At 48.1% G+C, this 22,258-nt stretch overlaps 1 protein-coding gene across 1 annotated transcript; it reads left to right on the plus strand.

Annotated features, from left to right (window-relative positions):
* Positions 1 to 1,742: 1,742 nt before the first annotated feature.
* On the plus strand, positions 1,743 to 21,180 carry LOC135398927 (nuclear pore complex protein Nup153-like). The gene is made up of 20 exons (XM_064630496.1): positions 1,743 to 1,977; positions 3,913 to 4,267; positions 4,970 to 5,194; positions 6,437 to 6,564; positions 6,657 to 6,779; positions 6,858 to 6,998; positions 7,586 to 7,642; positions 7,822 to 7,863; positions 7,937 to 8,050; positions 8,117 to 8,217; positions 9,239 to 9,326; positions 10,358 to 10,618; positions 10,757 to 11,033; positions 11,248 to 11,363; positions 11,456 to 11,771; positions 12,019 to 13,365; positions 17,227 to 17,442; positions 18,489 to 18,976; positions 19,347 to 19,504; positions 19,579 to 21,180. Exons 1-20 carry the CDS (start codon positions 1,906 to 1,908, stop codon positions 19,676 to 19,678), a joined length of 4,725 nt encoding a protein of 1,574 aa, XP_064486566.1. The 5' UTR covers positions 1,743 to 1,905; the 3' UTR covers positions 19,679 to 21,180.
* The last annotated feature ends 1,078 nt before the right edge of the window (positions 21,181 to 22,258 follow it).

Consider the following 22,258-nt stretch of genomic DNA (forward strand, 5'->3'; position numbering starts at 1 on the left):
GTGCCCAATTTAAGTTCGATCTCAATTTTGGTGTAGAAGTAACAGGAAAGGCGGTGTCACGCTGGGCCGGCAACCAGGGTCCCGCTGACAACAGTGAACCAGTCACACCGCACAATACAAATGACTGCCGACCCAGGCATCCGTATGTCGGCCATTGCTGGGCCCTGCCGACAGACAAGCCCGGCACGCTGAATGACAGCGACACTGCTCCTGCTGACTACCTGTACCTATAGTGATAGCTCGATACGTAAAAATGTAAGACTAACTCCTGGTGCTTTTTAGGGTCGAAATTCAAAGGTCTTTTGCAAGTACAAACTACCAACTCTCTGCTAGAACTAAAGCACAGATCCTACTGACTCTGTGCCTGGAATTGAGCGCTTTTATATTTTCGCTAAAGATGGGCAAACAAAAGTACGGATAACCTCCATGTGTTTTCTAGGGTCCAAATTTGAAGGTCTTTTGTCGGTGCAGATTACAAACTCTGCGCTACAATTAAAACGCAGCTCCTACTGACTATCTGTGTCTAATTATAGCTCGATAGTGACTATCTGGTTGACGAGATGGTATCTTCACCTTGTCCTGGCAAAGAAGGTAAGCCTATATCGTTGTGGTGTTTTGTAGTGTCCAAATTCGAAGGTCTTTTTTTCAGTACCAACGATGTGCTACAAACACAGCGCATATCCTACTCACTATATCTGACTCAATTTGAGTGCTTTTATTTTTTCGCTAAAAATGTCAAAGAAGGTAAGCATAACCTCTTGCTGTTTTTTAGGGTCCAAATATTCGAAGGTCCTTTTTCGGTAAACCACTCTGTGGTAGAATTAAAGCACGTACAGCTCATATATACTGACTAATCCATCGCAATTGTTTCCTGCGGCGTACGCCTTGCGTTACGCATGTGCGAAAGCCGCCTGCGGTTTGCGCGGCTCTCAAGATTTCGACGCTGACGGCGCTGTCAGCGTACGCTGCAGACTGCGTGAGTCCACGGAAGAAAACCGCGCGACGCGGCTTCTCCCGTGCGGCGGCAAGAATATCCGCTCCCCATACGCGTTACCGCGCGCATTTGCCGCATGTGTGGGTACGCGGCCTAAGAAAGAACGCGCGCGAAATCCGAAAGTGTACCTCGAGGCGAGCCCGCCTAGCAAGCGACATATGCAACAAAAAGAAGTCTCCAGCATCATCTGGTAGTCGAGCTATAGAAGCTCACCATCCACAAGTGCAGACAGGATGCCCGCGATGTCGTTCAGGACTAGTCGTTTTACAAAACGAATAGGAAAGTGCGCAATGTATATGCGGCACTGGAAAAACGAATACGCAAGTGCTGCACTGTTTAGGAACCTTAGGCATTGCGTTTCTCAAGCGAATGTGATCCACTTTCCGCTTCCGAGTCATGTTCGATGTATCTCTTGGTAAGGAGCAAAGAAACTTGACATTTTTATACCGATCGATGGTCTACACCGGTACTTTGCGAAGGATCGGCTCCAAGTTTGTGCTTCGGTTTTAGTTTCGTTGTTAGATTCATTTCCAGTTTTGATTCGAAGAATCTCGTGTTTGAAAGTTGTTCAATTGAAATTTGTTAAATAAACTACGTCGATGTGATGTTGTCATAGAAACCATTGCGTAAAGAAGCTGCCTTTTGAACACTTTGAGTTTTGACTGCTTTTGAGGAAAAGCGTGGCTTGCTATTTTCTGCCGACAGGCGGCCGACACAGTTTCGTTCGACAATCACCAATCACGTTTTACAAAGCATGTGCCGCCATCTTAGCGATGTGTTTCAAAGGCATGTGTGCTTGCGGGGGGTAACAAGATATGTATGTTTTGTAACTAGTTTTTTGCTTCGATATGAAATTGCGGTAGTTAGTTGTGTGTACGTCCCTGTGCTCCTGAACATAAGGACTATTTGGAATGGCAGGCAAGGCCCCTTCCCGCCTCAAATCAGAAAAGGCGCACTTGTCCAAGCCGTATGAAAAGCCAAAGGTGAGCTAAGCCTAAACGTGCATGAGGGGATCTGTTACGTGAATTCACTTATTTCTGATGGCGTATTCGCAAACGATACTTTGCATCCGATGCAGACTTATCTCCCGAAACATGCAAATGCGCAAGCGCGGAACATAGCGACTCAAAGTTCATGTGTCTGTCTTTAAAGCAGAAATGTGCATCTATCTTTGTAATTGCTTTAGGATGTGTTTCTCGACGGTTTTCGTATCTTAAAGCAACCGTCGGACGCTTGTTTCGTCATTTTTAAAGGGCTGTCACTACACGTATTCAGTGCTACACATTGTATAGCAGCTCATCCGCCGACAACAAAAAGTTGCGCCAAACTTAGGCCTATGCTCCTTGTGATGTAAAGCGTTCAAAGGGCACACTGCTGGAGTGCGGGGTTTGTTTTGGCAGCAGGGCAAGGTTGAATACAGAAGTAGATCACTGCAGGAGATCGCACGAGCAGTGTCTGGTAGCTCCTCAACATTTGATTTGTCAAACATGCTGCAGCATCTAGCATTGCTTGAAACGTTTTTTTTTTGGTAATTGCAATGCGTTGGGCACAACACAGAAGAATTTGCCGATCGTCCATTGTTACGTGATAGTTGTGCATCATGTTTGTACTAAGTGCAGTCGATTGAAGACCTGTTTTGCGTGCTTCAGAAACGCCTGGCACGGCATTGCTGTCATTGCATTGGCACATTTTATGCCTTGGACACTGATATTCTGAACATCATTGCAATCTTTTAATGCACACCAACAGACTTTACATGCCCTCATATGGTTAATGAACATGGTATTCATACATAATTTTGGCACATACAATGTGCCAATTGTCTGCGTGTGACAAAGTTCACGTTAATGTTAAAGTAAGCTTAATTCTAACATGCTTGAATATGCATAGGTCCATTCCTTTAGTGCGAATATCCGTGAAACATGAAGAGACATTGCTGCGTTGTTGGTTTTGGCACTGCGTGTTTCACAGGCTGCATTTAACGACAACTTTGTTGGCAGTGCTCCACCTAGACGTGACTTCCAGGGTAGCTGTAGTTTAGCATAGGCAGGGTTAAAAACTGGGGCGTTGAGCTTTTGTACTACGTAGCAGCCTAGCAGTCTCACTCTAATGCCATCCCTGTCTGCGCCATTTCTCGTAATGTTTCGAAACTTGTATTGAATCTCGAGAGTTTTTAACTTTATGCAGACGACACTCGAGGCCAGCGCTCTTCAATATAGCTAGTTTGCTGTGTGCCTCAAAATCCATTCAACTGTCGTAAAAAAAAACCTTGCCAGGGTCATAGTGCCCCCGCGCTTTTTGCTATAGCGTGGGTGGTCTCCGAGACTTGGAACACTTGTACCTGAACTGATGCTTCCGTGCGTTCCAGCACTCACTGTTCTAGGAGCTTCGCTGTGCTATATGAAGCCATTCTGATGTTTTGTGCAGCTTCTTCTTGACCACACACTGTACTTGTTTTCCCTTTTCACTGCGGAGTACATTCTACGTTGTGTCTGAACACTCTGACAGACTACCTCATTTTCTACGTAGATGACAGCGGTGCTTTGAAGGCAGTGACGCCTCCACGTGATGTGCGGGTTTGCTAGCTTTCCGCGGCTAGAATATACAAATTCCACGGTCTTCCGTGGTTAAGTAAAAGACCACACAACAATTGTCGCATGCCCATGTCTCACCTGATCACTGCTCTCCAAGAAGACAACAGTCACACAAAGCATTACGTAGCCATTTAATACCATTAATCCGAATAGATTATGTATTTTCAGGCTTCATATAGCTGTTTGTGTCAGTGCCCCAAAGTGTAAAAAGATTGTTGCATGCTCGTGTCCTCATTTCTCGTGCATTTTTTGCCAAGCTGCTCTTAGAGCAACACCATTACTGAGGTAGAGCTGTAGCGACATTTGTTCTTGTCTCCTCCGCAGTCCATCTTGAAAAAGGTAGCCACCACAGTGAAAGAGCTCCTCTTGCCATCCTGGCTCACCTCCAGCGCGTGGAATATCAGTCCGGAACACGAGGAGTCCGAACAGGACAACGGACGTTATGTACCCGATGCGGAGGGCTTTGCACCCCACGAGGAGAATGCCCTGGAAGAGGCAAGTGCCGTGGCCCCGGAAGTACCCACGTTTTCCAGGAGGGACCACGAGGCTCAGTTCGAGCCAAGTCGTGACGGTTTCGACTGCAGTTTTGTGCCGAGGGAAGTGTCCGTGAGGATACCCAGTGCATCTACGCCGGTACATCCGAGTGCGAGGGGGACGGATGGCCCTGCGCTCATGAATGGTAAGTTTTCAGACTTGTTGGGCCTTTTTGGGGTTGCATTTAATGTGAGCATTTGTCTGATCATATTCCTGAAGAGTGTTTTCCTCTGGGTGCCGTTTCGTTGTCAAAAGTGAGAACATCACTGGCCACAACATATATTTCTTACTAGTCAACTAATCTGTGTTAAGCTTACATCATGCATGTGAAGTTGTGTGCAATCCCTTTTTTTTTTTTTTTTTTTCAGTTCTCCTCCAAGTGTTTTTATTTGTGTCTCTGATAACAGAATCTGCCTTCTGTTGTGCATTCCTGCAGAAACAAGCCTAACGAATGAAACAAATGAAAATTGGACAACAATAAGAAACTCGTTACAATTGGGAAAGTACAAAATCCAGTTGGATTCTTAATAAACGTACATCCCCTTCCCCCCAGTTGAATTAGCTGTACTTTATCTCAATGGTACTTTCGCTACTCCACAATACTTCAGGACACTGCACAATTAAGAACAATAGTGCAATGGAAACTCCAGGGCCTCTGTGTGTGTCTCTGTCTCCTTGTTTCTGTCTCGCTGTTCTATCAGGATATGCTTGCTCACCAACTGCCCCAGCTCTGTACCGTTATTTATCTTTGGGACATGGGCACATTTGTGATCAGCCATGAAAGTTTGTAATCTTATAAAGCGATTAGATTTTTTTTTTTTGTAATTAATTTACCTTCAATCCATAGGTGACAACCATTCCGAAAATAGTGAAGGATCAGGGTCGACTAGCGGTTGTTCTTCACTGGTCCCCTCACTTCGGCAGAGAGACACGGCGTCCACTTCAGCCACGTGCACCATGTCTGGTCTTACATTGAGCGAGGCAGCCCTGGAGAGGTTGCGGCAAGACCTGTCGTCGAGAAGGGATTTCGGTGTCACCGCAGATCTGCCGCGTCATTCGTCGAGCGCGCGTGGTCAGTGTTTTTTCCGTCCCGTCTGCATGTTCCGGTAAAGCTTTATGGGTCCGCTGGCGTCAGGTCCCCCAAGGTCGCCATTTTCCCATGTATTTGTTCCTATCCCGATGCGTGCAGTGCCGGAGGCCGCCCTTAGATACCCCATTGTTACCAGACGTTGGCTTGCGTTGGGTTGTAGCGCGCTAAAGATCCAGCACAATCCAAGCCAGGCCAAGTCACCGAAGGAGAAATGGACGACTGCGCCTGGTACGACAGGTACGCTATGTGATGCACGCAGCCGTGCACTAGATCCTTCCGATCGCTCAACACGTTTAAAAACGGGACCAAAAAGTGAAACACGACACAGAAAGTTGTTATACGCGTTTTATTTGGACTTATAAAGACTAGATTCATTCGCAGAAACAGCAAAAACATTTTGCCGCTAAACTTAGCGTGCTGAAGTGATCCGGACCGGCAACACTGGGGTATCTAGTGGCGGCCTTCTTTGTTGCACGCTTTTCCGAGGTGAGTTTTGTGGACCTGGCTGACGTGCTGATGAATGTGAACGACACTTGGGGCTGGCATTCTTGAACGAAAAATTAATGAGATTGCCAGGTGCACCCCAAAATCCATTCAATTGTCGCAAAGCATGCTCCAAGATCATAGTGCCCCCATGCTTTTCGACGTAGCATGGGTGGTCTCCGAGGCTTGGGACACCGATTTTTAAGAGTGCTGTTGCATTTTGTGAGAGGAAGTTGACGCAGGAGCATATTTTTCTAGAGCCACTTTCCAAATTGTGTTCGACATAGGGCAACCGCGAGAGAAGTTACGTTGGAGCTTGGTAAACTGATTAATTCGACGTTTCTGGGACCTCATAGTATAGTTGAAGGTTAAATTAAGGAGGTAATGGGAATACTAAAAGTCCGGTACATTTCTTTTGTTGCCTGTTGTTCGACCATATGACACACGTCTGAAAGCACGTTATAGAATGATGCTGATATATTTTGAATGTGCTGCTGCCCGAAGGATAGGTATCATTGTGCAGGGAAGAAGTGCTTTCCTGCTACCAAGCGCATACATACATGCATGTTTGATTGGATCAAAATATCAGCTTTTGAATTCAGGAACGTTTGTGTCGTAAAGGTGTGTGCAGACCCGTTGGCACCATAAAAAGGGATTGGATTACGCAAAATCAAGTTGAATTTAACGGAAATCTGCCGTGACGTTATCTCACGGACATTGTGCTTGTTCTCGTACGGTCAGACACGGGGCAGGACAAGCTGTGGTCGGAAGGTGCCGACGCCGAAACTCCCGTCAGGCAGCCTCAGATGACGGCCTCTGGAAGTCGTGGACCCTCTTTCACCCTGTCAGCGTTCTCCACACCAGCCACCGTAGGTTTACCTGCTGTACAGTTTTGCCAAAAAAAAAAGGCAGTGGCAGTCGTGACCGGATGCAACTGTAACGGGGCGCAATTCCTTCGCAGAATGCCGCGAAAAGAAAAGCGGAGAGCCCGTACAGGTCCCTGTTCTACGAGGGGCGGACAACGTACGGAGGCGCGTCCGCGTACAGGCGGTTCAACCTCGTCAACACGAGCGGTCCCTACGGGGTAAGACGCTGTCCCGTGGCTAGAACGTGGAGAAAGTGTAAGTTGGGATAAGAGAGCGTTGTCCCTCTCTCGCCGCAGTCCCAGTTGCAGCCGGAGGAGTCTTCACTGTCCACGGTGCAGGCGCAAAAGCGGCCGAGAAAGGACGACGACTTCTTGTGCATGAGCAGCACCACACAACGGATATTACAGTCACTGGAGAAGGCATCGACGCCATTGTCGGTGGGTGATTTGAGAGTGCGTTCAGTAGCAATGGGGATCCAGTTTCCTCGGGTTCAAAACCCAGTTGAGGTTTGCCCGTTGGACCCCCCCCCCCCCCCTAACCTGCCTGCTGGCTGAAGGTAGTGCTGTCTCTGAGCGTTGTTCTCGGAGGCAGTGAACAACACGAAAAAAGAGCTGTCTGCACATAGCGTAGATGAGATAGGTAGCTAGCGAATTTGTCGTAATGACGTCCAGCGACACATTTCCTATTAACATTCCTCAAGTGGAGTATTAGTCGAGTAATATTTCTGCATGTTTTGTGCATATTTAGACGTTTTGTGCCACATATTTTCGCGCATATTTTAGAAGATTTTGTGCATAAAGTCCCGGTCCCTAATAATAATAATAATCATCATCATCATCATCCAAATGAAATCATTATTATTTTTTGATAAGTCTGAGATGATGCAAAAGATCTTGCCCCAAACTGAGAATCCCAGCGCCTTTCTTCCTTTGTGCGTGTGTCTGCTCTTATGGTTCTACAAGCAGTGTTGTCCCATGTGCTTGAAATTATTGCAGAATTGTTAATATTCAATGCCGTTTTTCAGGAAGCAAAGAAAGTGCCACTCAACCGTGGGTCACGGGATCCTATCCTTAGCTATGTCGTAAGTCTTTCCTTTTTCTCCTGGGGTTAGGCGATGCATGTAGGCATTTACGTGTGGGCTTGCGTGCTCTTGTGAGAGGTTAGATTGTTTCAGGTAATTTATAGGTGTACAGGAAATTTGGACTTTCAAATCAATGCAACATCAGTTCCACCTTCTAATAGATTTTTTTTTTTTTTCAGTCTCTCAGCCAAAGAAGACGACTGGCCCAACGTGAGATGTCTGTAAGTTGAGTGTGGGAACGTTGCGTGCTAACAAACCATCTCATCCGCCACCCCGTTTCTGTCTTTGCAATAGGCGACACCACCCGTGCGGGGTCCTCCAAACACGAGCCTTTCCAGGCCAATTCCTATCAGAATACAGAAGAATTTGGACTCCGTCCTGGCAGAGAGGTCTTCTGCCGCTTCTGAGGTTTGTGCTGTTTGTTGTATCTCTGTGGTTGGACGCCTCACTAAATTTACTGGGCTTTCCTTCCAGGCGACAACGTCAGCATCTCCAACGGTGTCCTCGGCCGTTGAGGTGGCGAAAGAAGTTGTGCCTGTGTCGTATTCCACAGATAGTTCAGCACAGGAAGAAACGTAAGTCGACCACATCTGATCAGGTTGCGGGGGCACAAAATTGCGACATTTTCTCCTTACGGAGTTTGCTTTGACATCAGTGCAGCAGGAACGGGACTTTTCTGTTGTTATTCGTGATTTAAGCACGAAGGAATTTGGGGCCCCTTTGTCAGTTAGAATCGCCGTCCGATTTTTCGGACGCCGGGGGGGATCGTGCAAAACTCTGAACAATTGAGGAGTCTGAAAAAGCGAATTTGGCTTCAAAGGTCACCTTTATTAGGCACTAGTAGGCCGGAAAAAGTTGTTGATGCTTTCTTAACGGGGGCAGTCTTCCATCTCTTGCCTGATAACATCGGCTTCGATTTCCTGAAGCGATATTTCGTCACTGTATACGGACGAAAGCGCCGCAATCGCGAGACTCCATTAGTTACGAGTTTGATGGTTGCGCTGGGAGACAGCAAATCCTCGATGTCCCGAACACGTGGAGGGAACACGTACTTCTGACAACAGGCGTCACCATTCTGCGAGTCTGCTTCACCTAACGCCTGTGTGATTTAGGTGAAGCTCGCTTTAGGGCACTTCACGTGACTCGCGGCTGCACAGCACATGCTGGGCCTTCGCGAATTTCGGCAGCGTTGGCGAAAACGAAGACTCAAAAGCGCTACGACAGGCCTCCTTTACCCAGAGTAATGGAAAATGGACAGTCACTGCCTATTTTCTTGCCTCAATTTTTATATTTGGTTTAATTCTTTTCATACGAATTTCGGATGATAAGAATATTTCCAGCGTCCCGAGAGATTTGTACGATCGATCGGCTGTACTGCGTCCAAAATTTTTGGACATTGTTATACATTAACCCAACGGGGACGTGTCCGATTAATCGAGAACGTAAAAAAAATCTGTCTGCGACTGTATTTTCATCAACATTTTTTTTTTATGCCATTTGTCAGGAGTTCATGCACGTTTCTTACCACTCCACTCGTTGTCAAAGCATTCTTACTGTTCTTACTATATGTTAAGAAGAAAATTGGGGTGTTTCCAGTGGCCGCGGAGGAGGCAAGATGCGTGCCCAGGTGGTTCAGCATCAGCGTCCTTCTGCCAGACATGGGAGATCAGAGTGTGGTGGCGAGGTGAGACACTGTGATGTGTTGTTTCTCGAGCGGTCACAGACACGAGGCGTGGCTCATTCAGCACTTTGAACGAGCCTAGTTTCCTCTTGCATCCATTCGCAAAGTCTAAAAGCACCTTCCGTGGTCATAGTGCCCCTATGCTCTGCTCATTGCACTGGTGGTCTCAAAGCCCGGTACATGTAAACGCATTGACAGAGTATTGTTAGAGCCTGAAGTTCTGGGGTTTAACCCAAATCTTCCCCGAAGTTGCGCCGCGAATTGAAGGTTGCCTCTTTAGGTTGAAGTACAATTTTTACCCGGGAAATTGCCCTCACTGAGACGTCTGTAGGAATGCACACTAACTTGTTTGGCAACAAATACAATTGCATCACTGTTTGTGCCAAACCAGTACAGTTAGTCTGAGTAACTGAGCCAGATTTCTCTCTGAATTTAGCATACTGGAAGTTTTTTCCACAATAATTCAGACTCATTTAGAGTAAGTGTTTATTTACCAGGTTTTTAACCCCCCCCCCCCCCCCCCAAACCCCATGAATTTAGAAAGAAAAAAAATTCCTGAAAACTTCAGGCTCTAAGTATTGTTTATCAAAATGATCAAGAGGTCATTTGAACATGTCGGTTTTTGCGTTTTGGACAACCTCCAAGTTCTTGCTTGTGACGGCAGCCATGTTCAACATGATGACAGTAGACAACCTGAAGTAGACAAGACAAGCAAGCACTATGCTACGAACTGAAGATTTCTTCGATACGAGGTGGACAGGAAAACCCCCACATTACCCAGCAATAGTCTTCCGTGTTCGTGTTCCCTTAGTGCCATTTCCTCACGTTGGGCATTCGCCAACTAGCTCAATTCATCACCTTGAGGCAGTCTTGTCATTTCTGGATAAACACTGAAGAAGCTGCAACATAAACATGGTCTTGCTATGTTAACTGGTATTGAAACTGGTATTGCTAACTGCTGGTATTGAAACTCAAACACATACATCCATCACAAACCATCTCTCAATGTTCAGTCGCACGAAAATTTTCCTCAGGTCGTGCAAGTGCCAGACCTGCCGAGGGTGGCATTACCCATCACGACGTTACCATCCTTCAACTTCCGGCCTCCTCCACCATCGTCAGTCTCCTCCTCCTCTTCCTCCTCCACCACACCAGCAAGAATTGCCCCCTCTAGTGCACCCTCGCCTGCACCACCTTCCAAGAAGCGAGAGAGTGAAGACTCAGAGTTCCAATTCTCTTCCCCAGTCTACCAGGAGGGGAAGGGTGCCCCCGCCAACACAAACGATACGTCGGTGGTACGTGGTAAACTTTATTTCGCTTGCACCGTAAGGTGGGAAAATGTGCGTTATTTTGGATCCCTGACGTTTCGTGCTTTGACCAGTAAAGCAAGTTTCGCAGCTAACGTTTCGCGCACGTCATTGTTTCACTGTCAGGAGTTCAACTTCAGCAAACCTGTGGTCATGGGCGAGGGCAAAACGTTTGGCGACAGCCCGACAGCAAACAGCTTCGTGCCGCCCACCCCCACGACTGCGAAGCGGAAGGCGCCCTCGACGACGGAATCCCCCAAGGGCGACGACGCAGGCGGTTTCAGGCCGGCTTCTCAGCTGATTTTGGGCGGCAGCGTGATGGACATCCTCGGCAAGTCGTCGTCTGCCAAGAAATCCGAGGGTAGCGAGGCCGTGAAAGCGGCAACTACGGCTCCGGCGTCAGGTACGCGTGACATACGTGGTGTCTCGTTCTTGCTGTGGAGGCAGTGTACAGTAGGGCACAGTTATCGTGAAAGGCATTGATGGTCTTTTATTATGTTGCTTTCATCCTCTGCAGCTTAAAGGGACAGTGTGACTTACCATAAGGGGGGGTATAACTGTAGCTCAGGATTAAAGATGCAAGTAGGTATTATGTAATGTGTGTGTTCTTCCTGCAGGTCCGTCGGAGAAACTCAAAGCATTGGAGAGCCGCTCCGTTAGTATGACACCTGCGTCCGCTCCCTCTACGAAGCTCGAGTCCGTAGCAGCGACCGCCTCGAGCACTCCGGCAACGGTTAGTCGGAGGGAACGTGCATTTTCATCTCTGCATGTTCCGAAACCACCGATGATGATGATGTAACGTGTTGCGTCGTTACGTTTGCGCAGATAACTACCTCGGGCTTCGGCAGTAGGTTCAAGCCAGCCGCCTCCAGTTGGGAATGCGACACGTGTCTCGTGCGGAATAAAGCAGACGCCACAAAATGCGTGGCCTGCGAGACTCCCAAGCCGGGCGCCGGACCGGCTGCAAAGCCGTTCGCGACGGCTACGCCCGCGACTGGCTTTGGTGACAAGTTCAAGCCGCCCACCAACAGCTGGGAGTGCAGCGTATGCATGGTGCGGAATAAAGCAGACGACGCGAAATGTGTCGCCTGCGAAAGTCCCAAGCCTGGTGCTGCTCCAGCTCCTGCTGCACTGGCTCAGGGTAAATATTGATGACTTTAACATTGGAGGTAAAACACAGGATGAGGAGAATAACGTCGACAGGCCAACACCAAGCTAGCATGCCTACTCCTGTTACGTTCATCGTAAATATTGAAGCAGACGCAAAACCAGCTATGGCTCGGGCTGCCTGGTCTTAGACCAAACCTCTCGTAGGTTCCGTGTGAGAAAACAAAACGAAAGCACATGAAACTGGCCTCATGTTAACCTCTTTGCTGTACATTTTACAGGCAAAGACAAACCTGCCTTCAAGTTTGGCATCCCATCCGATTCAACAACTTCACCGACGACAACAGGATTCAAGTTCGGCGTTCCACCTTCTACAACGGTGCCCGCGTCGCCGAGCACGGGATTCAAGCTGGCCTTTGCGGCTGCCCCCGAAAAGAGCGCTCCGGCCGCATTCAAGTTCGGTGTCCCGTCGGCTTCTAACGCAAGCGCCGCTCCTGCCGACACGGCCACGGGGTTCAAGTTTGGTGTGCCCGACACCTCTAGGCCTTCTTCAATAGCGAGCGCTGCATCACCCAAGACTTCTGACACGACTGACTCTGCGGTGGCCAAGATCGACACAAGGTTGTGCACCAGCGACTCCGCTCTGGCTAAAGGAGGCTTGGCCAGTTTCGGGACGACCCCTGCCGCCCCGGCTTTCAAGTTCGTCGCACCCGACAGCTCCAGGAAGGAACAGAAAGACGGCACCGAAGAGAGTCCCGTGAAGAAAGCAGCGGGGGCGTTCTCGTTCGGTGCTGCTGCTGCTGCTGCAGCGGCGAAGTCGAGCCCGTTTAGCTTCAACCCCCAAAAGGCCGAACACCCAGTGGCCGGCGGATTTGCACTTGGCATTCCGGCAAAGACCGATGCAGCTGGTGTGGAAGCCACAGTGAGTGCGGCCACTCCAGGCAAGAGCTCCGTGAGTGGTGGTTTCACTTTCGGCACCCAGACGGAAAAGGCTGCGACGGTGGCAACCCCGAGCGTGGCGCAAAAGTCCGAGGGCGCGTCGGAAAAGGGCCTCTTCTCGTTCGGTGCACCGTCGTCGAAGCCGTCCGAGGGTGGTGTTACAGCGGGCTTCACGTTCGGCAGCGCTGCCAAGAAGGCGGACGACAAAAGGGAAAACGCTTTCAGTTTCGGAAAGACAGAGCCAACGGCAGAGAAGTCCGGGTTCTCGTTTGGAACCCCAGCAGCAGCAAAGAACGAAGGCAGTACGGCCGAAAAGGGAGGTTTCAGTTTCAACACGACTCCGCTGTCGAGCACTGCGGCACCTGCGGCCGAGGCTGCAAAAGGAGGGTTTTCGTTCAATGCGGGTGCGAAAAAGGATGATGCTTCGAAAGGTGGATTTGTGTTTGGGAGCACAGTGGCGCCATCCACAAAGCAGACTTTTGCGTTTGGTGCGCAGCAGGCTTCGGAACCTGCTGCAGCAGCTGCCGCTGTGGCCACTGGGGGACCTAAGTTCGTGTTTGGACAGAAAACTGATGTGTCCCCAGGTACCTTCACGTTTGGAGCTGCATCTGCACCGGCGGCAGCAACAACGGCGTCAGGTTCAGCGCCGACTTTCAGCTTCAAAGCAGCGGTTCCTGCGGCGGCGGCTGGTAAGCAGAGTTTATTGTGACGGTTTGTTTATGAGTAGAGCCTGAAGTTTTCGGGAAATATTGTTTTCTAAATTCGGGGGGTAAAAATCGGGTAAATAAACATGTGCACTAAATTCATGTGAATTCGGGTGAAAAAAACTTCCAGTATGCTAAATTCGGGGTGAAATCGGGCTCGGTTACTCAACTAACTGTAGTGGTTTGAATTTTTCTGCCAAACAAGTAAATTAATGCACTCCTACAGACATCCCAGTGAGGGCAATTTGCCGGGTAAAAATTAGGTTTCACCCTAAAGAGGCAACCTTCAATTCAGGGTGCAACTTTGGGGAAGAATCGGGTTAAACCCTAAAACTTCAGGCTCTATTTATGAGTAGGGCCTGACTTTTTCGGGTTTTATTTTTGGCCAAATTCGGGGGGTAAATATCGGGTGATATTTTTCATTTGAAAATTCGGGTGTATTCGGGTTAAATCCCGTTACGGCATATTCTGTCGTCAGGAATTCGGGTGATTTTTTTTGTTTAATAAAAATTTGTCTTAACATGGAACTAATGTTTAGCAATGTTATCAAACTTTATTTTAATGCTCGCTTATGAGTGTGCCACGTCACCCGGATGTTTTCGGGTAGATTCGGGTTAAACCCGAATTTTACAGATTTCGTACGGGGGGTAAATATCAGGCTGATGCGGGTTTAACCCTAAAAAGTCAGGCCCTATTTATGAGGTGTCACTACGAATTAAGTAGTCTTTTTCCTAGCCGAATTTGTCGTCGTAGTTCATTTGTAAAGCCCCGCGGATCGGAGAAAACAAGCACAACAAATGTTGCAACGTTCTCCCAATGTTGCTTACCGACTTGTCCCGTCCGCTTTTACAGCCTTTCGTAACTTCTTACTGGAAAATTAGACCCAGCTCTGACACTTTTTGCTCCAGGCATTCCTGTCATTAAATTTCCTTTCATCTCAGCAAGGTCAGCCGTGTAAGTGCCAGCACTATCGTTTGTGTCATGCATTGCGTTCGAGACTGATCGGGTTTAATCCGCGAAAATGTTGCAGAGCTATTGCAACCCTTACATAATTCTGTAATGTATCGAATATTCCGCGAAAAAAACACGATTCTGAGAGGAAAACAGCTGGTTCCATGAGGCACGGGAAATACTGCAAAATTTTCGTCTGCCAAGTTTCCCGGTTTACCCGGGCGACTCTCAGATCTGGACCATATTGTACAGCTGTACAATCGAGAAACAAATCTCCTGGAAAACAGTTTCCCCCTGTATCTATCAAAACCAGGGTTGGCTACCGGAAACAATGTTTCCGTTCCTGGTACCTAAGGGATTCAATTTTTCATTTCCGTTACTGTTTCCAGACGATTTTCCGTTTCTTGCAGAATATGGGTATTCACGGTTTCCGGTAGCGAACCCAGTTTACTGTGTCATACTTGAGGTGGGACCACGACCTAGTAACGACCACGTCATAATAGGAGCGCGACCACCCATATTAGGAGCACAATCCGCTAGGGGGCGCTACTCATCGGCCCGCGGACCTACATTATGATTGGACAATGGAAATTTGAATTTTGAACGCGCAGAAGCGGACGTACGACTACCGTAGCAGACGACAGCAACAGCTCCTGTGAAAACACGTAGAATGACGATGACAATCAACTTTAGAAAGGAGCATGTCCCGTGGGACATGCACCGCTTGTACAAAAATACTAAGGAAAGCTGAAGTACAAAGTATTGCAGAAATTGAGGAAGCAATAAACTGGGCCGATGAGTAGCGCCACCGCTAGCTTCCAAATGCCTATGCCTTCCAAATGGAAGTGGTGTCTATGACATGGTCGTGGGTAGGACAACAGGGAAGACGTATGTGGAATGTCCCGACCACACTGACTCTGGCATGATGGTGGTGATTGAATTGCTTGCTGTCGTCTGCCACAACTGGCACAACTGAGCACATCTTTGGTACAAACTAGAGAACAGCCAATATTTAGTTGCTGCATGCTGACAGACTTGCGGTTTCGTCCTGGTTTGATTGGATCGGATTGTTTTAGTATCCTGAGAAGCTTGTAAGCACCCCCCCTGGTGGGATGTGAATGAGAAAATATTAATATATGCATATTTATTTATTAATATATACTGAGTGCAAAGCACTACAGTCAAAGTCCTTTACAGCGAACTCCACGGGGCCGCGGGAAATGTATAAAGGTGACCTCGTCAAAAAGGAATGTGCATCAATATTATAGCCTAGACTGTCCGCACTAGTCACGATGCTATTATATATGTGTGTAAACGGACGTGGACGGAAGTGGCGTGAACGAACACGGGGTCGTAGCCAAAATGAAGCTTTAGGTGTACTACTTCCATTCACAACTTCCTTCACAACACGTCAATATATCAACGGAATTTCTGAACACGAGTTTTACGTTCTACCTGCAGCATGGCGTATCACGAACATAGGTCGGCCGGCGCGATCATGATCGCGGCAGCCTTGCCAGTGCTTCGTGATCGCACTCATGATCGCGATCATCAGGCTTTGATAAGGCATTGCGATCATGATTGCGCCGACCTATGATCACGAACCACGAGGACGGATATGTCGTAAAGGTTTCTTTACGTTACGCTTCGGGGAACCGATGAGCAGTGTCGCCATCGTCGCGGGCGATGCAGAGCCGTTTATGGCTCTGGGGCGATGAGGTTCCGGTTTTCGGAATGCCAAGCACCGTAGAGCGATCCCTACGACTGTGAAAACTGCAAATTCTAGCAGCCTAACCACACCCAGTTATGAACTCAGACAGCTTACAACATGCGTAGGCGTAAGGAAACAGCAATTTATTTATCTATCGTATCTTATCTATCGTATCTTATCTATCGTATTCCCTTTCAAGCTTGGCCCGGTCTTTTAGGAACGTTGACAGTGTGGATGCGCTGATTCCGAACTCCCTGGCTACGTCGCATTTCTTTCTTCAGGTGTCAACCGCGTTCAAAACGGCCATTTTCTCCTTCGGTGAGAACTGCTTTCGTGTCGTGGACGCTTTCTTTGTAGCCATCGCGGACGACTGGCGATCTCTGGCAGACCAGCCTTATGAACACCGGTCAGCTTCTCCCCCTTTTTAACATGCCCGAAAGTGTGATTAACCGTCGTCTCCAGCACGTGTTATGCCCCATTCAGCCCGGTCAGTACCCCCCAAGCAGTCAAAATTCCAAAACCCTCTGTGGACTCTTCTTTTTTGCTATTCATATGCGGTCATCTCCAGTAGTGACTCAGAAGGGCACATGGCCTCCGCCCGCGTCTTCCGCTAATCCGTTCACAAAACCGCGCGTATGCCGAAAACGAAGACCGTGGCGTGACTCATGCGCAGGCGGCCGAACGACGCTGTGCGTCTCATCGCCACGTGATGTGCGTCCCATCGCCACGTGTACTTCCGGAACTTCGTTGTATGCGTCGTGCGCTTCGGCCATCGGACCGAAAAATAACTTCGTTATTTCGGTAGTTTCGTTGTAAAGGAATTCGTTCTAAAGGTCGGAAATATACATTGCGCGCTATGGGGCGCTGACGGGACCGTGAAAAACTTTCGTTTTAACGGTCTTTTCGTTATAAAGGCGTTCGTTGTAAATGACTTTGACGTACAAGGAGGAATGATGGTTAGTTATAACGTAACCTGGTTAACCTAACGTATCGGCATTCATACAAAACAGTGATGATGGAAGGTGGTATCGGTCCACGCTTGTTCCACATACGAAGGAATTAAAAAAAATTGAGTAAACATAAATTAAAGTAAAAGGATTACTATGTTTGTTTGTGTGAACTGACGTTCGTTTATTTGGTTTTATGCGCGTAATTGACGTGAAATCCAATCCCGTGTTTCTCAGCACCCAGTCAACCCGCAGCGTTTGGCTCCAAGACCGACGCTCCTTCCACGGCGCCTTTTGCATTTGGCGGCACACCGACAATGGCCCCTTCTCCGGCTGCACCCGCAGTGTTCTCATTTGGGGCACCCAAGAGCGATCCGGCACCTGCAGCGCCACAGCCGGCAGCACCAGTGTTCTCGTTTGGTGCTTCGACTCCTTCCCAAGCACCCGCTGCTGGTGAGTGCACGTTGGTAACCACTGGAAAATGTGGGATTTTTAATGGCTGTCATGGCCTTGTAGGCTCCTGCAAGTGTTTGTGAGCTTCACATATTCTTGTACATGCAACAGTGCCTGTTCAAGGTCGTTACGCACGCTGCCAGATACTTTGTTTCCATCTGCAGCAGGTCCTTTCTATGGGAAAGCTTATACTCTGTTGTGTTTGCTGTGTTTCTAACATGCTTATAGTCTCCACTGCAAAATACCTAGGGCAGTTATATGGTTTGGAATTACGTAGGTGTACTTTTTGGGCTTTTATCTTGTCCTGCTGTGTTTTGCAAGGGTGTTGCAAGATATTTTGCTGAAAAAAAATCCCTGATTGCTTGCACTTGCCACTGGTGCGTGTCATCATTTGTGTTTGCCCATGCTTATTCATTTGCATAATGCATAATCAATTTAGTGTGGTCTTATATATGCATAGAGCCTTGTGTTTTGGGGGTTAAACCCGATAAAGCCAGTTTTTACCCCCGAAAATTAACTTGCCACAATGGAAATTCAGCCATGCAGAATTTGCATGGTTTGCACTTTCGCAAGCAAAATTTTGTAGCTTCATGATGGAAATTGATGTTCTGAGGCTGGAACACAGAAGAACGGACAGCACAAGCCTCAAGTGCCTAAGAAATGCCTTAGGCATTTTGTAATGCCTAAGAAATTAGGCATTCAGAAATGCCTAAGTGTTTTGACAAACACATAAAAGTACTATCTTTTTTTTTTTTCACCCTATTTTACCCTGTTTACCCCCCGATTTTCACAAAAAATAAAACCCGAAAACTGAGGGCCCTATATATGCATCATCACTGTCATGTGACATTACTCCAAAGCTTCACATCATGAAGTGGATATAGAACAAAGGTTGCTCGACAAAGGTGCTCAAACTGTTTGAATATTGCGCCAGCCACTTTCAAGGGTGTGTGTCTGCAGATGTAGGCTTATATTGAATACAGCACAGTTACTAGCATAAATATGAACCTGCTCTGAGGAGTGTTTTATTTCTGCACAATGTGCAGCCGCAGCTGCACCACCATCTGCCCAGCCGGTCTTCTCCTTCGGTGCCTCGCAAGCAGCCTCCGCGGCGACAACCCCTCAGCTTTTCAAGTTTGGAGCGAGCTCGTCTACCCCCGCTCCCACCCCATTTGGCAGTGCGACCCCAACGGCACAAGCTGGGGCCATAGCACCACCTGCTGCCAACACTGGTTTCAACTTCCCAGCGGCAGCGTCCCCGTTTGGGGCTAGTCAGTCCCAGGCAGCTGCCACTGCGTCACCCTTTGGGGCCTCCCAGCCGCAGGCTGCTGCGGCCACGCAGTTTGGCGCTGCCCAGGCGGCACAGGGCCAGGCCGCTCCTGGTTTATTTGGCGCCAGTGCGGGACAGGCAGCGGGCGCGTCGACTGCGGGGTTTTCGTTCAGGCCACCTGCCCCTGCAGCAGCCCCTGCGTTCCAGTTTGGCAGTGCAGCGCCAAGCAATCAAGAAGTGTTCCGCTTTGGAGCTCAAGCGCAGGTAAGGAGGTAGAGTACTACTTCGCGGGGCATTGCAAGTACAATTTTTCACCCACTCTGCACAAGAAAAAAAAAGAAAAAAGAAAGAGCAAGACAGATGGCAAGATGCTAATGCAAAGGCAATAAGCAGGGGCACTGTAACGAGGAGGAGGGAAGGGGAGGTCGGCACAGTTCCCCCTGAAGTCGGCCCAGGACGGATATTAATCCCTCTGTCCCCCACTCCCTCCTGCTGTCCTCTCCATCTGTCCACGTCGGTCTGCCACTCATAGCCTCAGTTGCTTTGCGGCGCTAACACTGAATTAAAAAAAAACAAAAAAACTGCTCACTGGCTGTAGACATGATGTTCTCGTGCCTCGCCATCTCCTGTGCAGAGCCAGGAAGCTCAGCCCCAACAGCCGGGCACCTTCAACTTCAACCCGCCCGTGGCCGGGGCAGCCCCCGTGTTTGGCCAGCAGATGGCGCCCGCCTTCAACTTCAATGCCGCCGCCGCCGTGCCGCCTGCCGCCGCTCCTGCCGGCTTTCAGTTTCCGTAAGTCTTCCCGGAGAAGAAGTTCTTTCTTCTTCGAAGCGTGAGACCTGTTCCTAACTCGTTCTCTTTAACAGAGCCAATGCAGACAACCCCTTCAGCGCCACCGGCTCCGGAGCGATGGCAGGAAGGAAGATCCGCAAGGCCGTGCGGCGCAAGCCGACGACGCAGCGATGATGAGCGCGTGGCTAGTCCGGTCGATGGATGGGAAAGGGGGCACTACGTGTCGAAATTTTTGGGAATGCAGGAGACAATTTACGACCTGCGCAATTCGCCGTGCCGCGTGTACTGTCTGGAGAAAGACGAAATGGGTGGACACCGTGAGAAACTGCACTTTCATTCTGTACAGTCAGTCGTTGACGTTCTGCTAACATTTGCTGCTGCTGGTGAAAATTACCTCGCAGCACTGCCCTTGTTTGTTGCCTTTATTTTTTCTTGTTCGGGTAAGGGTTTTGACTTAACGGTCGTGACGAAGACTCAGCGTTTGCGGGTGCTACGGAAATTCTGCTTCAACTCTCTAGCGGGGCTCGTGTCATAAAAAATCTCGATCGACGCAATCTTGGTACTTCATACAGCTGATCCTCAATGTAACCAGCACAAGGCGCAATGCTCTCCGCTGTGTGGAACTGCTGCTGTTGTAGTGTCCTTTAGTGTCCATAGGGGGCTTTCAGTGGCCAGGGAGCCCTGCTGTGTTCACTAGTTTTTCTTTTTTTTTTTTTCCAAAGAGATTTTGCTTCGACAAAATGGAACAGGGGTGGTCCTGTGTTATGCCCCAGAATAGTATGGAGATGGTTGTGCACACACCAACCGTGGCGTCATTATCATGTTTAGTAATTTACATCCCATTTACGTGCGTGTGCTGCAGTGGCATTGCTCTTTTTGTTGCGGAGTTGCGGCATTGCCCTGTTGCCCTTCAAACGTATTGCGCAGAGAGGGCGCTGTCCACGGTTTTCAGCAGAGATGAACGAGAAAAATTGCATTGAGGCTCAGCTGTGCTTATAACTGTTGTAAACAGAGCAAACACGTGGGGTTTGCCAAGCGGAGAATCAAAGCAGACGGCACTTGCTAAAAAAAAAAAAGGCCACGTGGAGTGACGCGATACTTTGGCGTGGAGTTATGCAGGTCGTTTATGCTTCGCGAGTTTTTTTTCTCTCTGCATGTATGCTAATTTTAAGGCAAAAAAAAAGAGAGAAAAATAATTTGGTAAGAAGATAACTTCTCTCGGAACGGCGAGCGGGACTGGCTCTGCCTAAGTTGTACACTGGCTGGGTCGGGGAAAATTAAACAGTGCGCTTAGCTAAACGTAAAACAAAACACACACACTTGTAAACACTTTAGGAAATGACCTCGAGACTTAAAAGGAAATGTGTACATTATGTAAAAAGTTGTACAATGATGTCCCTTTTTTTAGATACTTTGATAATAAAAAAAAAAAAAGCGCGTACCGAGGCATCCAGCCACTGTACAAACTTGCAGCACTTTCTTCTTCTTCTTTATGTACAGGGAAGACTCCGTTACACAATGTACAGTTGTAGCGTCGGTGTTTTAGGACCTTCCATCATCTTTTTTTTTTTTTTTTTTTCCTTCCCCATCTTGTTTTTTATCGTCGTGTATGTGTCTGGAAAGTCGAAGCCGGTCAAAATAAACGGTAGTTGGTAACAGAATGCCATTAAGCAGCATGGTTGTTTCTCATTCTTTAACGTCGAACAAACACTTGTGATGCCGCTGCTGCTGTGTGCCTTCCGGAGTGTCGTGGTGCAAACATTGTTCCTCCGCAATGGCAAGTCGCCAAGTGCAGAGCATTTATGAAAGAGCCATGGTGTCTACAAACCTGGAAAACTGGGAATCGTCAGGGTATTTCGACGCGACTGGAAAAGTCTGGGGGGATTTGTCGGGGAAGTTGCCAAAAAGCAGCTGAAGTCGGAGCATCGCTTTGCCGCGAGGTCAACAGCAGCAGGGCAGCATCACTAATGAGTGACCTTTGACCAAAACAAACAAATGGCACGGGTCATAAATGAGGCACACAGTACAATGTCTCCCTACTGCAGGAAAAAATTGGTTATCTTAAACAGTAAAGAGAAACGTGTACTAGTATTCTGTTTGTTTGAATTCAATAAATGGTCTGTGTGATTCACTTATACAATACGTAAATCTGTTTGAGTGACACAATTTCCTTTTGGTCGGGGAATTTTCTTGAAATAGTCTGTGACAACTTGGGAAAGCCAGGGAGGTATTTCTCATCAAATGATGTACATAATGTATGAGTAGGGCCTGACTTTTTCGTGTTTTATTTTTGGCCAAATTCGGGGGGTAAATATCGGGTGATAGTTTTCATTCGAAAATTCGGGTGTATTCGGGTTAGATCCTGTTACGGCATATTCGGTCGTCAGGAATTCGGGTGATTTTTTTTTTAAATAAAAATTCGTCTTAACATGGAACTAATGTTTAGCAATGTTATCAATCTTTATTTTAATGCACGCTTATGAGTGGGCCACGCGACACGGATGTTTTCGGGTAGATTCGGGTTAAACCCGAATTTTACAGATTTCGTTCGGGGGGTAAATATCGGGCGGATACGGGTTTAACCCTAAAAAGTCGGGCCCTAAAAACGTACCCTAAACCCCAAAAACCCTAAAATGTATGAGCTGTCGGACGTGAACGTTTCTCACTTCGTCCTCGCATTCTGAAACGTCTACCTGCCTTTCGTCAGTCACGCTTGCTACAGTCTCATTTCAACAGTTTGTTTCATTTAAGTAT

The sequence above is a fragment of the Ornithodoros turicata genome, chromosome 6 (genome assembly GCF_037126465.1).
Source record: "Ornithodoros turicata isolate Travis chromosome 6, ASM3712646v1, whole genome shotgun sequence".
Classification (NCBI taxonomy): Eukaryota; Metazoa; Arthropoda; class Arachnida; order Ixodida; family Argasidae; genus Ornithodoros; species Ornithodoros turicata.

Excerpts from the sequence above, each read along its gene's own strand:
- LOC135398927 (XM_064630496.1), top strand. The coding sequence starts at position 1,906 with ATGGCAGGCAAGGCCCCTTCCCGCCTCAAATCAGAAAAGGCGCACTTG. Across the intron at positions 8,218-9,238 it reads AGTTCAGCACAGGAAGAAAC|TGGCCGCGGAGGAGGCAAGA; the intron begins GTAAGTCGACCA and ends GGGTGTTTCCAG. Across the intron at positions 13,366-17,226 it reads GGTTCCTGCGGCGGCGGCTG|CACCCAGTCAACCCGCAGCG; the intron begins GTAAGCAGAGTT and ends CGTGTTTCTCAG.